Raw genomic sequence first — 26018 nt, 5'->3', positions numbered from 1 at the left:
TAGCCTTATTATAAAGGGATTAAAGTTGGATACACTCTTGGTTAGTAAAATGATCGAGAGCATCTTTGAGCTTAAAGCTTCACGATATTTTCTTTTATGTTGTGTTTAAGATTCAAGTAAGTAGAATTTTTTTATTTAGATAAATAGCTAAAAATTGAAAGCCATTAGTGAAAGATAGTCATGAGTTCAAAAGGATGTAGATCAAGTTAAGCAAAGGATTAATTAACTATGCTACGTACCTGGGATGCTTCAATTAAAAATTCTCAAAACAAAAATGATAGGAGGTTTTAAAGGTAGGAGGTTAAGTATCCACTTTAGTTAAGATAGAGGAGTGGTTAAAATGAATTATCAGAAAATGGATAATAATATATTTATTAAATAAATAAAGTCAAGAAAAATTAACTAGAATCTAATCTAAACGAGCAATAATACAATCGTTACCAAAACGTTTATGGCACTATGTGAAATGATTTTTTTAAAAATCTCAAGTCAATTAAATTTTATCGAAAAAAAAAACTTTGAAGATGAGAATAGAATTAGTAAGAGAAAACAAACAGTCTCCGCCTTTGTCCTCTAGAGAGGAGATCGTGTTTAGGTTGTCGCATAAACACCAAAGAACATTCGATAAAAGATTAATAGAGAAATATTCATCTTATAAAGCATTAAAGAAGGGATAGTGCTAACATATACTAAGGGTAAAAGTCAAGGAGTGTACCTTCAATAGACAACAAGATTAAAGGCCTAAAAGTTCCTACTTACTAATGCAACCTTATATTTCTTTACTTTTCACATGATGACGATTCCACCCGATCTACCATCCACCGATGAGAATTCTCTTTTTCGGTTCTTTCCCATCTTCCTAATAAATGTTTTAGCCCCATCCTCCTACAAATATATTTTCATCAAAACTATTGTATCAAGCTTATGAGTATGAATTAAGTTAGAGACAATAATTTTACAATATTTTTAGAACCCCTATACAGTTTTATGAGAGCATATTCATGAGAAAACTTAAATAAGAGGGAAGTTAGAAGAGATGACATCGAATTAAATCTAAATTTCTAAGCAAAGCAAGCCTTTTCTTTTTATTATGATGCTTAATATAGAGAAGATATTGATTGAGACTTTCCTGAAAAAACTATTGTCAAACTTGGTTGGATTTGTGTGTAGGGGAGGTGATGTATTCCCCTTCCATCTCGCATTCTAGAAAATCATCATCTCTTATCACATCCTACTCAATTGAAATGCAGCCACCATCTTATCCACTATGACATTCAACACTAATGAAGCAGTGGTAGGGGAAGGACAAGAACTAGAAGCTTTGGACCTCATCACCCGAGCTATGTATTGGAAGTTCTTCTGGAGGGGGATAGAGGGGTAGAGGTAGCTTGAGTGTTGAGGGAATCCAATGAAGTAAAAGGGTTAGAGAGAAGAACCCGAGGGAAGTCTTCCTTGGGGAGAAGAGTTGGGGTTAATGTGTTATGGTTAGTCTTTTATTCCTAGGGTAAACCACGAGGGACTAATGATAAACTAGTATTATCTGGAGCCCAACAGTACTCTAGCTCATCGATCAAAAAAAGAGGTAGACGTCGATAGGGATGGGTTAGATAAGGAAGCCAAATGACTAGAACAATTAATGGGTTATCTCGAGAGAGAAACCCCATTTGTACTTAGCCTTGGACCTTGGGTAGGCACCATCTTAGAGAATCTGAGTTGCACTAGACCCAAAGTATTTAAGTGAGACATAGAGTTAAGTGAGAGGTGATCCTGGGCAACCTGTTTGCCTTTGTCTTGGCTAATTAGGTTAGGTTTGATTAATATAGGTTTGGGTTTCCTCTTAATCTAAAACCATGGCCATGAAGTGAGCTATCATCTTCCTCATTCCACTAATGAGAGAGGATGACTTGGTCGATCTTGAGAAATTTACTTATCTAGGAGATTGTTTAAGAGAGAAAGTTGTATTGAAGGAGCTCGAGAGGGAGGCTAGGAAGCTATAATTAGACAAGAAATGTATCAATCTTATCCAATAAAGACTGAAAGTTAGGTTTCTAAGTTACAAGAGTAAGGGGTTGCCCTCTAAGAAACTAAGGACTATCGATGAGGACATAGTTCATCTCCTCAACGATATAGAGAAGAATCTGTCGGCCATATTAATGAATGGTACAACCAATGATCAGACCTCAAATTTTAGAGAGAAAGGATTTCAAAAGTTATAAAAGGGATGTCTTACCTAGAAATTTATCGTAAATGATTCTTCACCATTTCTCATAGGATTGGGTCGCCTCCTTGACATCTAGCTCAACCCTAAGTGCATATTGTTGCTGGATTCATCCAAACTAATCATCTAGAGCAGCATCGATTAATCTCTCTCTAGTCCCTTTTGCCTTTTCAAAAAGCTTTACATAGTACGAGAGAGTTGATTATGCGAAAACGTTCAATTAGAGGATAGGAGATGAACAAATAACTTAGGGAATGAGAAATACAGGTGAGAGAAAAAGTAACTATTATTGAAAAAAGAAAAGATGAAACAACAAGAAAGAGATGACAGAAAGGATAAGGAAGAACAAACAAAACAAAGAAAGTAGAGTATCCAAATAGATTTAAAGAGAACCTATTACTAGAGCGATGTATTTTGTTTGAATAATCGATTTAAAATTTATGAAATAGAAAATATCCAATTAAATGAAACTCATTTCACTTAGTTGTCAATAGTTTATGCATGATTCACAGGAACTCATGTTGGCAGACCTTGATTTACCTTCTGAATTAAAAGCTAAAATTCTGAAGCTTGGTACTGAACAAGACCATGTTATCTGATTTTTTTTCTTATATTTGATATAAGCTAGAAGTGAATGTTAAGGTATTGTGTAATCTCTGTTATTGAAAACTATGTGAAAGTATGTTTATGTGCAATTCTAATCCCAGTGCAACATTTGGCTTTTCTTCGACTGAGTGAAGATAGCACAAGATGAGATCTTTGGGTCAGTTCAGTCAAATTATATGTTTCCTTGTGATGATTATTTGGTCTCATCTCCAATTGAACATTCAAAAATCAAGCTGAAATGTGTTGTTGAATAAAGCACTTAATATATCTTATGGTCAATTTTGATCAACTCCAATTGATGAGTTTGAGACGACTTGATTTGGTATGAAACTCAAAATGTGTTACTCCTTTCTCAAAGGCAAGGCTACAGAACTGCCCTCTGGTCACATCTTCAGTCCTTCAACAAGATTTTATACACATCCAAATGAGTTCTAAAGAAAGCCCATCAAATTCTACCTTGGTTTCTTAAGTCAAGCATCTGATGATGATTGAGCATCCAAAGAAAAAAGCCTCTGCATTTTCCATCAAGGAAGTTCCCCTAATGAGGATTTGTCTATCATCACTAATATCAATATGATGTCTATGTCAGTAGGTAACTGTGTTAGATCCAAAAGCATCTTATAGTTGATTTTTTATGGGTTGTAGAGCCTCATCTCTCTCTCTCTCTCTCCCTTACTTATATATTTAATCAAATAAAGGTCTTTGTTTTGACATCTGTTTTCTGCCAATTTGACACCATCATACGGATGCAATGTAATAAACTGGCCGACCAAATGCCTGTTCCCTTGGACGAAGGGAAGGGGCGATGTGCTTCATAAATGGGAGAAATTAATAGCAGCTGAACGAAGACAGCAAGCACAATCCATGTGGGTGACCTGATGCTGCAGCAACCATCCATGGCCGGCACGCAGTCTTAGACTCTTCTTACTTCTGAGGTCATTGTGTCGAACACCCCAGTCGCAATTCTCTGATACAAGTCGAAGCCGCAGTTGAACAACTGTTGATTACATGTCTAAGATTGTTCTTTTGCTATCTCCGTCATCCAAGTTCTCTGTGTACACACATTAATTTAATGCATCTAACTCTTGAATTGACAGAAACCTCACGTATTGGACTTACCATGGTGAGAGAGACGCTAAGACGATTCATGAGTGCTCGAGTCTCTCTCACCGTAGAATATTGACACGCTAAGACATCACCGGGCGGCCTCAATCATGAGGTTTTCCTGCACCTGATTGACATCTCCATGAGCCACATTTGTATCAAGCGGCCCACACGCACTTCTAATTTGACGCTTATGTTGGCGTCTGACTCGGTCATTTCCTCGCTATCTGCCACTTCTAGTTAACATTCACACGTATACTGCTCTGCCCCACTCTCCGCGTGCCACGTGCCCCACTTAACCCTTGTTTTAAGCCCTTGTAGTTATCAACGACATTAGCGCCAATCTCAATCTTCTTGATCTAATATCTTCTACCCACACGAAACAGCGTCCCTTACCATTGGACGATCAACGCGTACGACGAGGATAGCGTTTTGCAGTGATCTGTTGGCAGTTGGATCAACAGCGTGGCTCCGCTGATGTCGGCCGCAAGAGTCGGCCCTTTGACTCGCAATACATTAGGAGCCTCGACCAGATCGTCCGCCACGTGTCCTCGGCGGCCCGTTGGACCCGATCCCGCCCACCATCCTCGAATCAGCCGACACCTGCCTTCCGTACGCCAACCCGGCTCAATCCACGAGGCGGATGCTCCCACTTGCTACTTCGACACGTGTCCTGCCACGGGCCGCCTCTGTTGCGTGCGCTCCATAAATGGAGACCGGTAGGAGAACAAGCATCAGGTGATAGATTGTCACTCAAGCCAAATCTCGCTGTTTCATCTGTTTGTGCCTTCGTCTCCATTCGCGATGCCACATCCTTCCGACAGCCGGAAGTTCTTGACGCTTCCAGCGGTGCAGCCTGGCGGCGACGTCTCCCCGGCCGCCCTCCTCTGCGCCCTCGTCGCCCTCGCCGACGAGATCCTCGCCCTTCGGTCGAACCCCTTCCCGATCCACCGGCGCAGCGCCCGCGAGGCGATCCGTCAGGTCGGGGCCATCCTCGAGTTCCTGGCCGACGTCCGGGGCCGAGGGTCGGCCCTCCCGGCCTCCGCCGCCGTCGGCTTCTCAGAGCTCCACGTCGCGCTCCAGAAGCTTCGGCACCTACTCCAGGATTGCGCCAGGCCGGGCGCCCGGCTGTGGGTGTTGATGCGATCGGAGCTGGTGTCGAACGAGTTTCAGATGCTCGTTCGGTCGATATCCACCGCACTCGATGTCCTCCCTCTGGCTTCCATCGACGCCGCCCCGGAACTCAAGGAGTTGGTTCGGCTCGTTCGGGAGCAGGCGTGGAGGGCGACGGTCGGGACCGAGCCAGCCGATGCTATGGCTATGAGGAGCATGTGGTCGATACTTGGCCAGTTCAAGAACGGCATTGCTCCCAATCGGATCGATCTCCGATGGATCTTGGATCACTTGCGCATTCGAAGCTGGAACTATTGCAGCGAAGAGATCGCGTTCCTGGAAGAGCTCTTCTTAGCGAGCCTTGACGACGATGACGACAAGGAAGAGGCAGCCCTACTCGGCAGCTTAATGGCGTTCATGGTATACTGCCGAGTGGTGCTGTTCGATGCCGTGGACGACGAGAAGAGCAGCGAGAAGCAATCGAAGGCCCGAGCAAAAGCCGTGAGTCATGTCAACCTGGATCATCTCCGGTGCCCGATCTCTCTCGAGCTCATGACGGACCCTGTGACGATAGCCACGGGGCAGACCTACGACCGAGCCTCCATTTCGAAGTGGCTCAAATCTGGGTGCCTCACCTGCCCAGTGACCGGCGAGAAGCTGGCCAACAACAGTCTGGTTCCCAATTCCGCCATAAGGAACCTCATGGAACAGTTCTGCCACGAGACGAAGGTACCCATTCCTGAGCCAAATGGCAAGCCCAAGCGAGACCTGACGAGGACCGCGACGCCTCTCAGCGCGGCGGCAGCAGGAGCAACGAGAATGGTGGCTGCCTTCCTAGTTCACAAGCTAGCGGTCGGGACGAACCAGGAGAAGAACAAGGCGGCTCACGAGATCAGGAAGCTGTCCAAATCGAACATCTTTAACAGGGCTTGCTTGGTGGAAGCTGGCTCGGTCCCATGGCTTCTCTACCACTTCTCCTCATCAGATCCTTCGATCCAGGACAACGCAGTAGCTGCTTTGATGAGCCTCTCGAAGCACCCAAGCGGCGGCAAGGCCATCGTCGAGGCTGGCGGCCTCGGCCTCATCGTGGACGTCATCAGAGTAGCACTCAGGGTCGAGGCCCAGCAGAATGCGGCGGCCATCCTCTTCTACCTCTCATCAGACGAGGTGTACCGGACAGAGATAGGGCGGATGGCAGAGGCGATTCCGACACTGGTGGAGCTTTTAAGAGAAGGAACTTACCGGGGGAGGAAGAACGCCATCGTCACACTCTACGGGCTGCTGCCGTGTCCCGATAACCTGCGCAAGATCCTGGCAGCAGGGGCGATTCCGGCTCTCACAAGCATTCTGTCGAGCGACAGAGCGGATCTCGTCAACGACGCAGTCGCAGTGCTTGCGAAGATCGCGGAGGGGCATGACGGGACGACGGCGATCCTGAAGTCGTCTGCTGTGCCTCATCTGGTGGCATTCCTTCGGTCATCGACGTCTCGGTCTGGGAGGGAGAACTGCGTCTCTGCTCTACTGTCTCTCTGCAACAATGGTGGAGCAAAGGTGGTCAGTTTACTCGAACAGATCCCGGTGCTGATGCCCTCGTTGTACACCCTTGTCACAGAAGGCTCTCCTCAGGCCGGCAAGAAGGCGAGATCGCTGCTCAATCACATACACCATCTCCACGACCAGGAAGACCTCATCATGATGGGCATTATTGATCCACAATGACAGTGTTTGATCTCTTAGGACGATTCATTCTTTCTTCTCTGCTCGTGACTTGGGAGCATGTAGTCCCTTGTTTCATCAGTTGGTGCAGGGATTTCAGCTTTGTTTTTAGAGGAGCTGCAATCCAGTATGGTCTCAAATAGACATCACAACCTATACTTGTATATAGATATATATTATATAAATATGTGCAATTTTTCTGAGTCGATATGAAATTTCATCCAATAAAGAATTCACTTACCGAAGAACAAAAATCTGAAACTTCATCCAACAAATTTTCTATAATTAACACAATTTTCTTTTATAACTAACACATTGATCCGATGGTTATACATCAAACACCGTTACCAACATGAAGGTAGAGCTGATGACATTAGCCACAGCGAGTTCGGTAGCATCTAATGAATGAAACATAAATCACCCGAGAAATGCATTTGAAGTAAATTTACAAATCCATATGCTGAAGAATGTTAATGGTTGAGTTGTAATCCCAATGTAAATTTACAAATACACTTTAGTCCAGAAATGTTTTCCATCAAACCTATTTAAAAAGGGAGGATAAAAATCTAGAGAACTTTGGTGTAATCCCAAAGTTATCGTATTTACGTTGCTGGCACACTCCTCTTCAAGGACTCGATGTTTCATGTGTTTGATACACTCCTGAATCGAAACAGATAAAAAAAATTTCAAAGGGAAGAGTGCTGTTATACTCTAATCTAAAAGCCATGTCAGTGGACTATGACCAAGAAAAGATGAAATGGACTGAAGAAGAGAGGGTGGTGATCATCCATGCCAGTGAATTCCTGCTTGCACAATTGTGTTCAGTCTGATACTGGGACAGTAAAGAACAGGTGCCCGCACATATTGCAGGTTAGCTGCCACAAAAATTTTCGAGGGCTCTGCGTGAGAGGCGAAGTCTGAGTGCAGCCTGCCGCTCAACTCCCAGATCTATACAAGAACCCTGTTGGAGATCAGGATGCCGACCAATGTTCAGAACTTTTTTCTTTTCTGAGCAATTGTTCCTTCCACACAAATTTAATCACAAAAAGATCGAACACATGTATAAATTCCTTAAAAGATGACAAATGTAGAATCCAAGATTTTCCAACAAAAATTGTAAATGAATCACTTTCAAAGGAGACGTACAGCAGTCAAAAGAAACAAAGCTTTGGAGGAACATCAAATCTGTCATGAGAAGAAGGAAAAAGGAAAGAAAATTTGTGACAATTTGAACAGAAAAAAAACTTTATTTTGAGAATGAGAATGCAATGCACATACAGGACTTCCTTATAACCTCAAAGTCACATAACAAAATAGAAACATCAGAATTCTAAATTAAGAGGTCATCCACATGACAGATCAACTCAAAGTTCAATTCAGCAAGTAAAAATTGGCCCGGTTGATAGATTGATGAACTATATATAACTTGCAGATACATGAAATGCATATCTTTGGTGATAACACTTTCAAAGCACATTAAACTGGCAGAAAATACCACAAGTCCAACTTGAGATAATAAAAGAGAGAGAATTCCAAGTATGTACACTGACCTAAAATTACATCCTCTTGATCTTTGAAAATGTCCCCGTCTCAGAGAAGTAGGTGCTTTGTGTTCCGCTGCTGAGCTGGGTCCCATAAGCTTGTTGATTTGTAAGTTCTATTCCCTGATGAACACAAGCTCAGCATCAATTTAATTCATGCTGAGAATTGTTGTTCTAACAACATGGAATCAGAAATAAGCATACAATTTATGAGATGATCAAATTCGGAAGTACCGGACAGCCAAATAAGAAAACCACATCATGTCTCTCAGATCATAACTTGCAGAATGAAAAATGACCAACTGCACAAATAAGTTTCATCTGACTACAGTCACTACACATCACAGCAAGAACTCTATATCATTTGATATGCACAAAAAATTACACGAGTGCAGACATAGACGAAGCTTGCATAGATTAAGACATGAAAAGAAAATTCTGAACACTGTCAACTTAAGGTAATGGACTCCTGCTGCTTCATGTCAAGCCACAGGCTTTTTAACATTAACCAGAATTTCAAGTCAGTGGCACAAAGGTCGTCACCACCTTTAACTTTATATTTTTTTGTCACAACCGGTTCTCAGTTGGTGGTGACTTGGTATCCAATCCAAGGGTACATGCAAGATCAACAGAAGAACCATCAAATTTCAGGATCACAATAATTTGACCCCAAGTGATGACATGTAAAAGACAACCATCTTCCCTAATAGATTGAATGAAAATGATCTAGCAGCTAAATGCATTATTTACAGAAAGACTAGAATGTGAAGACACATGGTCATAGTAGTATAATATTCAATGCTTTTATAACATAAGCAGCACCATTTTGTATACACAGATTGGCTCTTTGATAGCTTATTCATGGCACTTATATTGAAGTATTGATTTACCACCATTAACAGAGTATTTCATGTTTTCCATCCTTGCAGATCTCTGAAGCTTCCACTGAAACTGAGAATTTCAATCAATTTCATAACTAGATATGGTAAGGTCTATGTAACTGAATCAATTTAAAAGGCTCTGCTTCAACTGTAACTGAATCCAACCCACTTCATAAACATGTCATGATATGATCTGCTACATGAATGAATGTGATTATTATTTTACAAATCACAGAAAACCCTAATTGGTTTTAGTTGTAGGCCGGAAAAGAACAGAGAAGAGTGCAGCACTATGGGATGACAACTTTCAGAAATATGGATAATAAATATTTTTTTTATTTCTTTTTTCTCCATATGCATTTCATCTAAAACAACTTTAAGTATAAGCACAAGAACTGTACTTCATTTTTTTAGTATTTAGCTAAATATTTTAAGTAAAAGCACATGACCTGTTCTGAAGCTAAACATGAGAGTAAGCATGCATTAACTTCAAAGCTTCATCATTCTTTATTTAAAGAAGGTAACTTTCTATGACCTATACTAGCTTTATCTTTTGTAGTTTGGTCTTTACGATTAAGTTGCAAACCCCAATGCAAACCTTCCCCATTTTAGACATTATACTCCCAATAAAAGAAATCCAACTTAAACTCACCCACCAAATTGAATGAACTAATAGGGAGGAAAGTTTTTCTTTTCCATCGAATGTTGCACGCTACCTACAAGTCCTCGAATTTGAAGTTGCATCACTATGTAATAAACCAACATACTCTTCAAGATGGTACAACAACTACAATAATAACAAAGTCGTAATATCCCAATTGATCGAGTGGAAGGTTACATTAGGTTAGTGATTTAAAAAGTGCTAGGAGCCAAGGTCCCAAAACGCTCGAGGCACTAGGAGCTCGCCTAGGCATTTGCCCGAGCGAAATGAGGCACTGTGAAATATTTAAATATAAAAAATATATAATATAATAAAAATATAATTATTTAAATAAAAATATAATATTAAATAAAAAATATAAGATTGTTGCAGCAATGCTGCGAACGATAGCAACGACAGCAGTGGAAGCTGCGAATAGCAACAGTGGTAGTGGCGAAAGCTGCGGACAGCAACAGTGGTAGCGATGGAAGCTACGGACAACAGTAGTGACAATGGCCAAAAGCTGCAGACAACAGCAGTGGCAACATTAAAAGCTGCAAACAACAGCGGCGACAATGGCGAAAGCTACAAACAACAGCAATAGCAACGACAAAAGCTCCAAGGGGGGTCCGTTGGTGGTGAAGGAACCTGCAATCCACTCCCTCGACAGTGGAAGGAACTGCACACGGAGCAACAGCAGAAGGAAGCTATGGGGGTCGTCGAACTCATCCGTCAACAATAGAGAAAGGCTCGATCCACTGTGTCTGCGGCGAAGGCAACGGTAGAAAGTGTCGACGGCGGAGGTAGAAGCAGCGCTAGGGTTGCTCGGGGTCGCGCGGGCGTGAAGGGTGGCTTTTGAGGTAAGAAACTACGCTATTTAACCAAACCAGATTTAAAAGTTTGGTTCGGTTCGCTTAATAGAACCGGGCGCTCGCCCAAAGCGCTCGGCGACCGGTCTTGTGCGAGTGCCCTGGTAGCGCCTCTTTGAAGCGCACCGCCTGGCCCTTAAACGAGGCACTCGGGCCTCGCCTTGCCTCGCCCAAGTGCCTAGGTGAGCGCCCGAGTGCCTTTTTAAATCACTGCATTAGGTAGCTAATAGCTACCCTGGAACTATGGCATGGATGAGATAAAAAATAGCAAATAACTTAAACCAATTTTTGTTGCATATATACTCACTTGTACGGGTGTAAATGGCAGACGATGTCAATCCTGAAGCTGCCCCATTGCTTCCAGAGTGTTTCTCCTTGAACCTATTACATTCAAGTCAGCAATAAAACTTTTTTATCATCATTAGGTACACCATTTACCTAAATATACTTTATGGCACCTTTAATAAAAGGAGCCAAAAAATTTGCGACACCTATTCAATCAGCTAAAGCTTTCGATGAGCATATTGTGGAGTTCAGGTTAATTTAGAGGACAAAATGTGACCAAAGGATAAAGTGGATGACCTTTTTGCAGCTTTTGCAGCAATCTTGCTCTGCCCAATAGACACACGCAACTTTCCACTTCCTGCCTGACCGAGCATACCATACCCTTCACCCAAGCCATCACCTAATAAAAGATAGATAAAAACATAAATAAAAAAGTGATGCAGTTAGACTAATCATTCTGAAAAATATATGGCGAAAGGACAAAGTCCAGCACAACCAAGACGGTACTTCAATGTTTAAAGTCTGACAATCAACCTCCTCATATAGTGAGTTATTTTTTTCAACTAATATTTATAAGGATATCATACAGATGGTGAAAAAATAATAATTTAGGAATAACAATAATTTTGTACTCTATAAGCAGTATAATCTGTGTTAACAGTAATTATAATAAACTTTCTGTGGCCCAAATACTAGACCAAAAGATTAGTAAATGAAAGTTAATAATGTGTGACAAAGAATACTAAAAATAATTCACACTACAAAAAGTTAACATTAAACAAGTTGTGCAAATAAGTAGCATCCAAGCATAATTCATGCCATCGTTAGGATCCTGGCGCTAAGCAGCAAATAATCAGTGACTGCATCTAGAAGGACACAATTTAGACATTTGTTGCCCATTCCTGCAAAAATACTGACCATCTGATCTGATGCATGTGCAACGGCTCTCACACGGGCCATTAATTAGTAAACATTAAAAAATTGATGAAACAGATAATTAACAGGATGATACTCTCCATGTGTCTGTTTAAGGTCTCTATTCAAATCATGCTTTAATTCAAAACAGAAGAGTTTTGAAACAAACCTTTAATTTTTTTTCAATTAAATCATATAAAATTCCCACCTGTCAAAATGACCTAACAATAATAAAAAAGAATCATGGATGTATGAGCAAAGAGAGTGGATAGCTAATGTTTTTAAATCAACACTGGGGGCAAATAATCAGTGTGAGCCATGTGAAAGGTGAAGTCCACACTTGAAGAAAGAGCACCTTTAAAATGTAAAACATCCAATATATATTTACAATTCAGTCAGAGATGCATACAGAAATCATAATTTATATATAAATACAAGAATTTAGGCCACCAATCCCCTAAACTTCACAAAGTATTGCAATTTGTTACATGAAGATGATTCTATACCTAAAATGTAGTTTTCCTGGAATGCATGTTAATGGTTCTAAAACTCCCAACACCATAAAACATAAAATTCTAGCTTAAAATTAAGAAAATATAAAGAGAAGGAACGATTATATGTTATAAATTTCTACCAAGGCCAATTGAAGTGATATTGAGAGTCAATACAATTATTTTTATATTTTAATTTAAAACAACCAGCTAAGAAAAATCTAAAACTGTAATATAAAATTTCCTAATTCTCCAAATGAAATTAATTAGTAGATACTATTTTAAGGTTAAAATTTTTCATTTGAAAGAAAAAAAAAATTGAGCTGTAAATTATCTAACATATCATCAACCAAGAATATAAGTTCCAATCCTTTAAGCCAACTATTGTCGCCTCTTGAAAAGAATATCTTAATTTCTTCTTAAGCCACTATAAAGAATTGGAAACCCTAAAACTATGCTAAATTTGACTTGATTCTGATGTAACTAAAGATGATTCTGCATCTTATTCTATTGCAACACACTGTCTAAAATATTTTCAATAGCATTTGAGATCCATCCTGCAAATAGTTCACCACCGATGGATCTATCTCCCACATAACACTTAATTCCAAAAAAATAAAGTAATTACGATAAGCTTTAAAAAGTATGTTGATTATTCACAACCAAAGTCGTGAGCATTTGTCTAAACCCAATAAGAAGTAACCAAAACTTCATTTTGACTTGAATATTTATCCTCAAGTTACAGACTATAATCAAATTCACTTAACTGAACCATAATTCAACAACTCTCAAATAGAGATTAGAACAATTATCACATACAAAAATCAATACCTTCTCACCTAAAGAACTCTCTTCAGGCACTCTGAATTGCATCCTGTTGGCCAGCTTCCTCATATCAGTTATTGCATATCTGTCAAATATAAACACAAAATACAAGGTATTTAGCTATGAAGGTTATAACAAAAAAGGCATCAGTTGCTTTTCCAAGTGCTGTTGTAAGAAACTGCTACCTTTCTTTCATTTTCCGCAGCCAACAACCACCTCTCTTCTTTTTGGGCTCTGAATATGGCACCGGAAGAGGTTTCGGTTGCTTTTCAGGGGGTGGTTCTTGCCACTTTTCAATCTTTTTACCGATTTCTTCTTGCAAATCTCTTCCAGTCTTGCCTGTAGGATCCCCTCTGGTTGAGTCAACCCTTGCTGCTAGGGTTGATTTTGCAGCCAATAGTTGGCAAGCACGAGTTCTAAGCGAATGGGGGGTTGCTCTGGAAAATCTCAGTCTGTTCAAGATAACCTGCACGAAACTGAGAGGTCGCAGTACAAAAACCCAGCAAGTCTTTTTCTTTGCCCCAAGAAGCAGAACATTACACGCTGGCATTTTTGCTAATGCTAACAAACCTCCAGCAGTTCCCATAAGTTTAGCTGCAACTGCACTTCCAACGATTGCTGAAAGGTTTGGCGCAATGTAACCCATTCTACTCTCTACGAAATCAAGAACTTTCTTTTTTGCAAGGTCAAGAGCAAGGGCTCTATCACATGCATCAATACTTTTCTGGAGGTTCTCTTCTGAAAGAGGCTGTCCACTTGTAGTTGATGCTGTTACAGAAACAACCATAATAATAGCTGAAGGTAACAGACCTTCCAAATCAACAAGGGTTAAATCCATCTCATTTCCAATCTTCTTGACAACCCGAGCATAATCAATTGGGTGATGAACAAGGGACTCAAGCTCGGGAAATTTCAGACGATACTTATCACGGATAAAATTGTGAATTATAATGATCTCATTTTTTATATCCACTGATAAAGAATTGCAGTCAACAATGGCTTGATACTCAGGATCATCCTCCAAAACTATCCCATGACTAGAAATATCTGTTCCTTTCTCTAGAGCATCATCCAATTTCTGACAAAGAAAGAAAGGAAAACGAGAGAATCTCATTAAGACACAAAAATGCAAGTCTATTCAATACATAAGTCCATTTCACCAGTAGCAAATGTTAAAAACTATGTCTCAAAGAAAAACAAAAGAAGTTTTCCAAAATAAAAAAACTGAAGCCAGAAATGTACACCACTAAAATAATCTTCTAATACTTATTTGGATAAGAAAAAAAAGGATCAATCTGAAAACATGGATAATATCCGAGTAAGAAAAATCACAGCATACAAGAAACAAAGGGGAAAAAAGATGAGCATTACCCAAGGAAATCTAGTGTTGGCCAGATAGGATAGGACAATCTTAAATAATATATCATGTATATAATATAAATTTATATATTATAAATTTATATATTGAAAACAGGAAAAAGAAGGAAAGTCATGAGACCAATAAATAAATATTGGCTCACTACAAGGAACATGATGTCACAGTTTATGATCGTTAATCCAAAAAACAAGGAAATCAAGAGCATCTGGAGTAATGACCCTGACCTGCAATAATATCATTGTATCTTTGTGTCTTTTGCAATTTTGAAACACTATCAAGGTCCTCATAATTGAGAGTTTCAATATCCAGCATGTCACCTTCATCATCTTCTTCCACAGCAGCTGCATCAATATTCTCATCATCCTAATAGACAAGGTCGATGGAAAACATGAGCCAATGTCACAGTAAGCTGCAGTGACTAAAACAAAGTTAAGCAACGAAAAGAGGCCTCAATGATAATGCAATGAAAAGAAGCCATATAAATAGTAATTATTTGTTTCAACTTTCAAGTAAGAAAGATAATGCAGGCACAATTAATAGAATTGATGTCAACTCACAAGTTGGACTTCATTGTCAAGATAGCTCATCAAGATCAGCCAAGAAGGAATCTGCAAGGCTGGCCCGTGTACGAGCAACAGGAGGAATAATTAGTTTAAGTCAGCTTCACCAAAGAAACATCAAGCTTTCTGAAATCAACTTGTTCATGTCAAATCTAATCCTTAACATTTAATAAGAATTTTTTTTCAGAATTTTCACAAACATGACCTAAAAATGACTACAGAACGTTAAAGTCTGATTGGCATCAGTTAATATATCAAGTTACTTAGCAGTGCAGCAACAATAAGCAATAAAGAAAAATGTGGTCACCCAAAAGGGGTATCCACTTACACTTGTGTGCTATCTAACAAACGACACGATACTGATCATCAAAGTTAAAAGATGATAAAATTTGCAATAACTAAGTATGATAAAATTATTTAAAAAGTTCATTATCAAAAAAGTTGCTGCTTGCACCAAGAAAATACAGGTAGATTGACTACACTAACTCTTATTTATAACACTTCAAACAACAAAAAGAATGTCTTCAAGGTTAGTCACGATTTAACCTGTAGGTTAAAGAGAAAACAATGAAGAAATTATCTTGCTACTTTCTCATCCTCCTCATTGGACTACTTCCTAAGGTGCCAAATTAACATAAGCATGAAAGAATAGTGCAATATAAGTTGATTACTAATCAGAAAGGAGATATGTTTACCAACCATTTGTTCTCTCAATAATTAGAATCCAAAGCTGAATGGCTGGCAAGATCTGCAAATATCTGCTGATACAGATACAAAAAGCAATAGCAAGTGGTTAATTGCTAGTCCAATCAAGCCTAATTATGTCACACTCAGATATGAAGACGTTAACAACAAAGGAACAAGTGCATAGCTGACCACTGTCCATCCAAGTCATTGCATGCTTATCAAAAGATCGTGGTATATACCACGCTATCCTAACATAGGCAACTACATAATTACAGAAAAAAACAAGCGCCTATAGACCAACCATGGCTGCTTCGCACAATCGTTTCCAATATCAAAAGACAACGAAACTATAGGACTTGTGCTGCGTTCTCGACCACACAAAGCGGAAAGCCTACCACCAAAATAAATTGAATTCACAACATTTTATATGCCGATTGCCAATCTGCGATTCACCGACTCCAAACGATGCAAGAAAGCGGTAGCGGAAATTAAAATATTCTTTCATTCAATCTTTCGATTGTTCCCCAAAGAAAGAGGAAGATTTTGTATGAAGAAAGTGCGGAGGGATAAGGGTAAGAACAGAGAACGAAAGCACCCACGCCACGCCTAAGAAAAGACCGTGACGTTCGCAAACTGGAACTAAAAAGCTTGCCTCGTCGATGGAAATTGGAGAGTTGGGCATTAAGAACCCTAAATTTGGGGCAGAAGACGCGCACGAATCGATGAAGGCGACACACAAGTCGGATTCGGGTGTAGCGGACATCCGAAAAGGATCCGCTGCCTCCGTAAGCAGCCCAGAGTTATTTTATGGCTCGTCGTTCGTCAATGTGAGCCGGGAGCACCTGTGTACGGTAATATCGGATTCGGATTCAATGTACGCAACCCGATAACCCTTCTTGACAACAAATGAGATCAAAGAAACATCTGTATCAAACAAAAGCTTTCTTATTCTTAAACTTCTATCCAAACTATCAAAATAGTTTCTTAATTTGGAATCTTTGCTTCTTGACAAATATTGAGACTAAATAAAATTTCTGAGTCAAATAAAAAGAGCTCTGGGAAGAAAAGAACTATAAGAAGATATTAAACAACTGCTGAAATCTTCATGTATGAGAGACAGTTCCTCAACATCTACTGCAGTTGCAGCTCAAGTCAAAACCTGGTGATAAATGAAAACATGATGTGCTACACCATCTTATGCCTACAAGTGAAGATGCAAAGATTACTGTAAATCTCATAGCCCAGAAAGAGATGAATGAAGAATTCATACTATTTAATCAGCAATTGCCAGTGCAAATGCAATTGCAGCTGAGGACCATACCTACAGGCCGCAAGGAGTTTTAACGTTCCTTGACCTTAATATTTACAGCAAAAAAAGAGAAAGGATAGCACCATATGTACACAATATATACAGAAGAATTGTATTTACACCCAATTGTCCGGTCCGGCACCAGAGAAATCGTTCTGAGGCAGAAAACAAGGAGATAAAGAATAGTATTCACAGGTCTATTTGAATCTTCACCGAGGATGCATCTCTTTGCAGCTTCCTTCACTCTTGCTTGCATCTTGCAAGGAATGCTTTGTCCAACAAGAAATTTATGTGCTTTAACATCCTAACAGCTTCTTTCTTGCTTTGTTTAATCTTTTTTTTTGTGTTTTCTGAGGCACCCCATGATCTTCATATCTTCATCAATACAAGGAACACACCAATGACAAGCTTTCAGCGAGTTGTTTCAAGCTGACAAGTGTTCTGCAAGCCACTCTTCGATATACCTTTTGCTATCTGCAACAATAAAATGATACATAAATATATACGAAATATATCTACCAAAAATTCAAATCAAATAACATAAATCATAATGCATAAAGCTAAGGATCATTCTATTAAGGTAGACATCATATTTAAAAAAAGGTTGTGGCAGAAACATGATTTGTAGTGCCACTGCTCCTCTAAGCTCATTCTCATGCCTTTGAACTTGAAAGAAACACATTTTATTTCTTCAAGATAAGAAATACTAGATGATCAACGATACATAAAATTACATTCAACAGGACCTTTTTTTTTTTGGGAGTTTCAGGAAAGAAAGAGGTAGTGGCCAAACTTGCGTGCTGAATCAACCAGAGGAAATAACTAATATCCTAACAGTTCAGCTAATATTTACTAGCTAAAATTTATGAGTTCGAGAAACTGGATTAGAACTGCAAATTTCATGTACTTAAATCAGTGCAAATAAGAAATGGTAGAAGTTATGGGTTGCAAGTGGGCATGAGATAAAAAGGATGCAGATTCATCGAAGATGTCAAAGCTATGATATTTAATGAGAACAGTAATAAGGGTATATACCAGTATACTGAAACTCATAATAGATCATCTAACCTAAGCAAGAAAAATTTTGCTTACTCATCCATGGAGTAGAGATGACATGTAGAAGTATATTAAAGCATTTTTCCAATAGAAACCACTAGACAGTAACAACCGATATCATTCAGTGACTAAATTAGAAGTCAAGATGGTTAACAAAGGAAATCACTCTTATGCACTGTCAGCTACATAAACAACCTTATTTTTTTTTATTTGAGCAACCGGAAACATTGAATGGATTAATCTTGAATAGCATAATTGGCAATAAAAAGGTCCTTTCTTGAAGGAAGACAAAATGGCAGCAGGAATTTCCTTAGATCATTAACTATTTCTGAAAAAAAATATCTCTAGGTGAAAAGAAAAACACAAACAACACAAATTAAAAAGATAAATTATAAGTGGAATTGAGAACGTCCAACAAAAGGCTAGAGAAAACATGCACCCGTGCACCGACGCACAACTACAAGACTTCAAAGCAAATGTTAGATGTACTGCTGCTGCACAACATGTAAAGTTTTATTGAATTGGAAGTGTAATCCCAACCATCTTTTTAAAGCAGCATAACATTACCAGTATACTTTCATGAGAGACCATTATTCTTCTAATGGCAGCATTCTCCCTACATTTAATCCAAGAAATCTCAAGAGACATAAGGTCAGCATTTTAAGTTCCAACAAGTGCAAGTGGGTTACTCCTCCAAGCAATCCTTTTGTAGTGGGAAAACAAATGATTATTATGCTAAATAATGAGTTCTTCTTCTGAAAGAAATGAAAAAGGAAAACCCACATAGTGAGATCAAACGAATTAAGACATAACAAGTAATGAGGCAAAGCAATAAAATGTCCACTAGAATGACAATTTCTATCAAACAAATTGATTCAAGATCCGATTTACCAGAATAATCGTAGTCCGTGAGATCAACAGCACCTATAACATGCTTCTGGGAGCCGTCCACCACCTCGCGACGACCACGGCCATAGCACGGGACCAAGACAGCGAAGCTGCGCTCTGTATCGTTCTCGGTCCCGAACTCAGGGGCGTGAGGTTCCAACCAACCGATCGACCAATCGGAATCATCGGATTCAGAACCCGACATGCATCCTCCATCCGAGGGCACCAGGACTACGTCATACTCCTTATCTAACCGTCGTTCCTCCCGGCTATGCCACTTCCTCCTGATTCTTCTCGGACTAGATCTGATTCGAGGCCCGCTCACAAACTTCAACGAATCCAGCTCCCTGAACCCCGCGGCGGAATCTGAAGAAGAGCTCAGAGATGGATTGGGAGTTTCATGACCTTTTCCACCCAAAAGCCAACGGGATAGAAGGTTAAAAGCCACATCCATATACTCTAGGAAGAAAAATCCCGCGGCGCCTGAGGCAGATCGCGACCAATGGAGACGAAACGAGACGTATCGAAGTTTTCCTGACAGATGGAAAGCAAACCAACTCAGGGCCGATATAAATCGAACCTTCATATCTAAACCCATCAACAATCATCAAAATCACAACTTTTCTTACCGAAAGCCCTCAAGAAAACCAAAATCACAGAAAGGGAGGCAGCCTTCTACTGTTTACCTCTTTGCAGAACAATAGATCTTAAATTCGAACGAGCAGACGTAGAACAAGAATCAAATCCCGAGGAAGAATATCTCGAAATAAAGCGTACTTTTCGATTAAAACTCCTTAAAAACCGCAATAAATTAAATCTCCGTCTCTTGCCTGGTTATCGGAAAGTCGATTCGATAAGGACAACTCTGATTACAACACGGGATCCAGCAATCCTCTGGTCGAGGTCTCCTCCACACAATCGGCAGGGGGATGGCTCTCTCTCTCTCTCTCTAATCTCGGTGCCCGTCCACCATTTATCGACCTCGAAGAGGCGATTTGGGCTCCGCGATACCGTGATCACGGTCCAGATTCCGTGGATCCGAATCTTCCGTGAATTCCAGCCGTTCAATACTGGATCCCCAGCTATATTCATCCACGGGACCCACAGAAGTTACGTGGCACAGGGTGCCTGGTGGGGCCCGACGTTTGGTAGGTTTGGGGGGATGACGTCTTCGCGTACCTCTAATACTGTTGCGATTTAATGGGATTCTGGCATTTGGCGGCCCAATCATTGCACAAGTCTACGGTGCATGATGTTGCCACGTCAGTTAAATTTGCTACCTCCTGATTTATGAATACACTCCTGAGATCATTTTATTCAAAGATCGGCCCAAACCACAGTCGTCTAAACATACTTTTGAGTTTTATTTGGAATGCTTAGTTTAATTGACTTAATAATTAACATCATTTACTTCTATAATTAGGGATAATTACATACTATCATATATAATTAGTTATATTTATTATTTCGATCTCTATATTTTTAAAAATTATATTGAGATTCTTATACTTATGAAAATAAAATATTTAACATCGTTGTTCTAACAAAATCTCTCTCCCTTTCTTGATTTTTAATCTTATATAATTATTTTTCTAATAGGATCTTAATGTTTTACTTCGTAAGTATAAAGATTTTAATATAACTTTTAAAATTATAAGGACTGATATACTTGAGATAACTAATTACAGAGGATAATTCATAATTATCATATATAGTATAAAATTAATTTTTCAAAAAAGTTTAGGTATGAATTATGATGAGAGAAATATCTACCTCTTGTTAGAATTTGACAAATAGATAATCCAATAAAAGTTTAGGTATGAATTATGATGAGGTCCTCAGTCAATAAACATTGACTAAATATAAAATACACAGAAATTATTTTCTTAAAATATTTATTCTGATTAGATAAACTAAAAACTCCATCAAACCATAGTTATCAAGGTTAAATATTATTTACCCCAAAAAAAATTTTACTTTATTTTATTACTAACTTTATCATCAGAAAGACAACGTTAAAAAAACTCACTCGATCTTAGTCTTATGGGTCGACACTAAATCAGACATCCAAGACTTTCTTGATTGCTTCTTGTTACTCAGATAAATCCTAACCAAATAGATTTGTACCCTCTCTTAATAGTGCACTAAAACCAGATCGCAGATTTCTTAGCTCAAGTGATTTAGAATGCATCTGATGAGAGTGGTGGCTTCCTGGAAACTTCATAGCCAGCACCAGAAGTGAATGATTTGATCTCGAATTCATTCATGGTGTTCGACGCTCAACAGTAATTGTGGTTGAACTTTAAATCCTCGACACCGACGACGCATGGAGCCGTGTGTGAGAGAGATGTTTCTGCCATGGAAGACGACACGAGGAAGAGCTTCCTGGTAACTCCACAGCCGACGAGTCTTCTCAGGAACAGAGAAGGAGACATGAAGTAAGTGTTGCAGCAAAATTAAGTCTTTGCAGTCCGAATATTGAATGCTAAGTAAAACTTAGCACATTGAAAGCATGGGGCTACTCGATGTACGTATCATTAAATATTGCTAGAACTTGACTCTGACGAACGACTTTGATCTTAAAATCTGTGCCCGAGTTTGATTTGGATGCCTCCTTTCTTACCCGAACTATTATTCCAAGATTGATTGATTGATAGTTGACACACGAAGAAGAACAATAAGAGGTTGTCATTGTCATTGTCATGTTCATGAATTTTAACATGATATAATTTGTATTTTCTATCAATTATGACTTTAACATATGAAACTTAGTCGACATTTATATAGCGTGCCACCTTAATTACCAAATACAATGAATCACATTAATAGAACATCTATAAAAAATATTCACTTGTGAAACTGATTATTATAAAAAATATTCACTTGTGAAACTGATAATTACAAAGTCTTACCATCAAATCCCACAAAAGTTAGTAATCACAAAAATAATATTGTTTGCATGTACATTTTCATTTGGAACTTAATATAAGCTATAAATATAGTCTCTCGAAGAAAGCAAAATGTGAGATATAAGCTATAAACATATTATATCGTCGAGATGTAACTATTTACAGGACTTTGATATTTATAAATGTATATTAACTCGATTGTTTAAAATATTTTATTAGATAAGTCATCGACGTAATATTTTAGGAAAAATAAATTATATCCACATCTCTTGTCTTCGAATCAAAAGTAAGATAAGAGATACGAAATATGAGCACTTGTTATATTCAAAAAAAAATTTCCTTCTAAATACTCAATAAATTTTGATTTTTTTCTAATTTTTAAATACCCAATGATGTTTTTGATAATACTCGAAAGATAGATTAATCGATTCCTATCCGAAGTAGAGAGATGGCGATGAATGGGAGGGAAGGTTAAGTAGTGAAAATAACATGACAATGAATGTTGAGGATTTATTGAGTAAAAGGGTGGGGAGAGAGAAGATATGAGGTAAATGAGAGATTTCTCTCGTGAAGTTCCAATCATTGTATTAGATGTTATGATCGATGGGGAAGAAAACAAGCATGATATATAGACATGTGGATCTAATGTCATAGTTACATTCAAACAATCGATCAAATCATATGTCACGTCATTATCATCAAATCAAAACTAAGGGTATTTTTATTTCTTTGAAGGCCAAATAGATGGAATTCATGGTCTGGTAGGATCAGACATTGATCTTCAATTATTGGCCACACTAACAAAGGAGCATCTCACTCTATTCCAGTGGACCTGCAATTGATCCATATATAGATCGACTTCATGTTTATTATGTCACAGTAAGACATGAGAACCATGACAAAATAAAGAAAAAAAAAATCTTTTATCATGTTTCTATCGATAGTCAAGTATTTTCTTAATGAGTTTGAGTTAATATAAATATATGAATAGATTTAAATAAACCTTACTTTTTAATTTTTTAATAAAATTTTCAGGAGGAATGCAAAAAAATTGAGGGACTGAAGTCTCTGAATAGTTGAAGGGAAGAATTGGTTCAACGATCCTTAATAAAAAAAAACTCAGATTACTTTCAAATATATAGATAATTAAATAAAAAATATTAAAAATAAATATTGATAGTGTATATATTATGCGATCGATGAGGTGTTTTTTCAATGACTTAACCTCGTTTAGCGAAGAAAACATCATGCGCAGAAAACAAAGTAAATCAGGTCTTAAAATACATTCCTTTGATCTAGATTTCGACTAATTCACTCGTGGTACGATATAAAATATGTTTTTGTGAGTTATAATTAATAATTATACTTTAAGTATTTTTATTATTCACTAGAGATTCTAAAGATTACATAGATTCCTAACTACGATCGTCTACGAATTCTCTCGTACGAGAGAGCTCATACTAAAGGATGTATATAGAGTCATATCTTGTAAAAAATATTATCTTAGACCATTATGCTTTTCCTATGTCTCTGTATAAAAGCATTAATCACTATAGAGATAGAGTTGATGATACACTTCATATCTACGTGTACTAAAGTGTAAACCATTATATTTTTTAGCCAACCAACCAATCAATTTATTATTATTATTATTATATATAACATCCTTCTAGGGATCTTCTTTCACCATTGGAAGGCTTATTTTAGGTAAACACTTATCTTCCTCAATGACACCAATCCTATTTAAGTATTTAATAAGACAGTCGGCTATATTTATTATCATCTTTAATATAAAATATAAAAACAACTAAATAAAAATCTAGCCAACTAATATAATTTTATCCAACCTTTATGTGTCTACTCATTTAAGTATTTATAAGTTTATTTTATAATAAATCTATTATAACTTTGTAATCATAATTAATAGAAATAAGAAGAGTAAGGTTTGAGATCATAAGAGTAGAAATTAAATTCTTAAGTCATTTTGCTTTGGTAAAGGGGGTCAAATGCTACAATTAGTCTATTTAGTTAATTGATAAGATATAATATTTTCATCAAAAATAAATATGTATCCAAATGTAAACTTAATATCCAAAACCAATTGGCATCACTATAACTTTCAAAAACTTTTATAAAATTAAGTCCATAATAAAAAGTATCCTTAAGGAATATGAAAAACTCATTCAACAGCATTTAAGTGAGCCAAACTTAGGTTATTAGTATATCTACTAAGTCTAAATATAATATAAGAAATATCAAGTCTAGTTTTATTTGATAGATAAAAAGGAGATCTAATAATTTGAAAGTATTTTTTTTGTTTACATAATTATTATTATTTTTTTAACAAAATGAATATTTAGATCATAACGAATGGAGATAAATGACTACTCAAAATATCTAAAATTTTTAATTATGTTTTTAGTATAATGAGATTGTGATAATGATATAGAAATAAAAGATTTTTAGATTTTCTATCAATTTTATCAAAATCTTTCATTTCAAAGTAATGATTAGAATTAAATTAAAATAAGATATTCTTTTAATTGATCTGAAGTGGATACGGCCAAGTCTATCATGCTAAATACCACACAATTCAGAATTTAAGACAATAGAGAAAGATGATTCATCTTTGTTAATCGAAAGATTGATTACATTAAGATTAAAAAAATTCTTTATATACCAAGTCTTTTCTTATATACATATCTCCCTTAAAGATTACAACTGAGCTTCTCAAACTATTCTATAGGCTAATTATACAAGGAAAGATCTACTAATTAATTTTCAAAGGATATCTAGTATACATATCACATCTTCAAGTGTAAGTATATTTCTCAAAATATGCTTTATGTTCATGTGTTCAGTTCCTACTATGGTTACACTTTCTTCACTTCATATCTAGTTAAGAGAAAATTCATTCTTGATTAACATAAACATGAATATTTACATCAAATAATATTTGGTTATACTTTTATTTAAATTTTTGGGTTAGCATCCTATTTAGTTTTAATCAGAGGTATACATGTTCGAGTAATAATAATAAAATAACATCAAATTAAATCAAAAATAGGTTAAATATGTAGAAATTAAAATAGAAAGTTTAGCAAAAAAAAAAAAAAAAAAAATTGAAGGCATAAAATCAATATCCTAAATGTATTCCTTGACATTGTGAATACGAACACGTTCCACACCAATCATGAAGGAGAAAAAAAAAATAAACCAAGGAAAATAAGTGAAAATAAAAAAATACTATTCTTTTTTTTTTGAATTTTAGTATTTCTTTTTGTTTGCTTGACGAGCGTGGGTGAACACTGCTCGTTGTGTATCCACATGCCGACAGATAATTTTGGATATCTATAAACAAATTTAAATAATTTTTAATTATTTATAGAGGAAAATAAAAAAAAGATGAGGAAGAGTTTTATTTATTTTTTCCATGAAATTTTATTTTATTTTCCTCTTCAAGTTCCAACACAAAGATCATGACTCCAAGTGGATTCATCCTTTATTAATTGATTTTTTTGAAATATATGAGTGGTTTGTTCTCCTCCATCCTCTTTAAAGTTTCTTAAACCATAATAATTCTTCTCCGAGAGCTGATGTCCTTTGCATTTTGTTTCCGTTCTTCGCAACCAAACTACAACTCCAAACTATTTTTTAAGAGCCAGAGATTAATTTTACATGTCTCATGCTTCACATATCTCAAAAGAGTCACTTGAAATCAGAGTCAATTAATCAGTGTCTGCATGTTCTATAACAATCATAAATTACCTCCAATTACCAACCATTGCAGTTCATATCCATCAATGTCAATTTGAAGGCTAACAATATGAAAATAGTACAGTAATGCCATAGATAGCCACCCCAAGTATGATTTTGATTTCAAAAATACAAGAAACCAAACAAAATGGTAAATCCCACCACCTAAATATGATATTTTTTGATGCAGCTTTCAATCTTTGTGATTGCCAATGGAGTACTACAAGAAGGGAGCTTATCCAATGAGCAGTCCTCATGTGAGACACAGATT

General features: G+C 37.4%; 2 protein-coding genes and 1 pseudogene across 2 annotated transcripts; 1 reads left to right on the top strand and 2 right to left on the bottom strand.

The window, feature by feature from the left end:
* The first annotated feature begins 4675 nt into the window (after positions 1–4675).
* LOC103997937 (U-box domain-containing protein 19) lies at positions 4676–6960 on the top strand. The gene has a single exon (XM_009419279.3). It carries the CDS (start codon positions 4733–4735, stop codon positions 6758–6760), a length of 2028 nt encoding a protein of 675 aa, XP_009417554.2. The 5' UTR covers positions 4676–4732; the 3' UTR covers positions 6761–6960.
* A 255-nt stretch (positions 6961–7215) lies between these two features.
* On the bottom strand, positions 7216–16519 carry LOC103997936 (U4/U6 small nuclear ribonucleoprotein Prp31 homolog; annotated as a pseudogene).
* Positions 16520–17081: 562 nt separating this feature from the next.
* On the bottom strand, positions 17082–20069 carry LOC135648441 (uncharacterized). The gene is made up of 3 exons (XM_065166138.1): positions 19913–20069; positions 19086–19616; positions 17082–17612 (listed from the first exon to the last, which is right to left on the bottom strand). The coding sequence occupies exons 2-3, from the start codon at positions 19534–19536 to the stop codon at positions 17563–17565; spliced, it is 501 nt and encodes a 166-aa protein (XP_065022210.1). The 5' UTR covers positions 19537–19616; positions 19913–20069; the 3' UTR covers positions 17082–17562.
* Positions 20070–26018: the final 5949 nt, after the last annotated feature.

The sequence above is a fragment of the Musa acuminata genome, chromosome BXJ3-9, assembly GCF_036884655.1.
Source record: "Musa acuminata AAA Group cultivar baxijiao chromosome BXJ3-9, Cavendish_Baxijiao_AAA, whole genome shotgun sequence".
Taxonomy (NCBI): Eukaryota; Viridiplantae; Streptophyta; class Magnoliopsida; order Zingiberales; family Musaceae; genus Musa; species Musa acuminata.
This window is presented reverse-complemented; position numbering and strand designations above follow the sequence as displayed.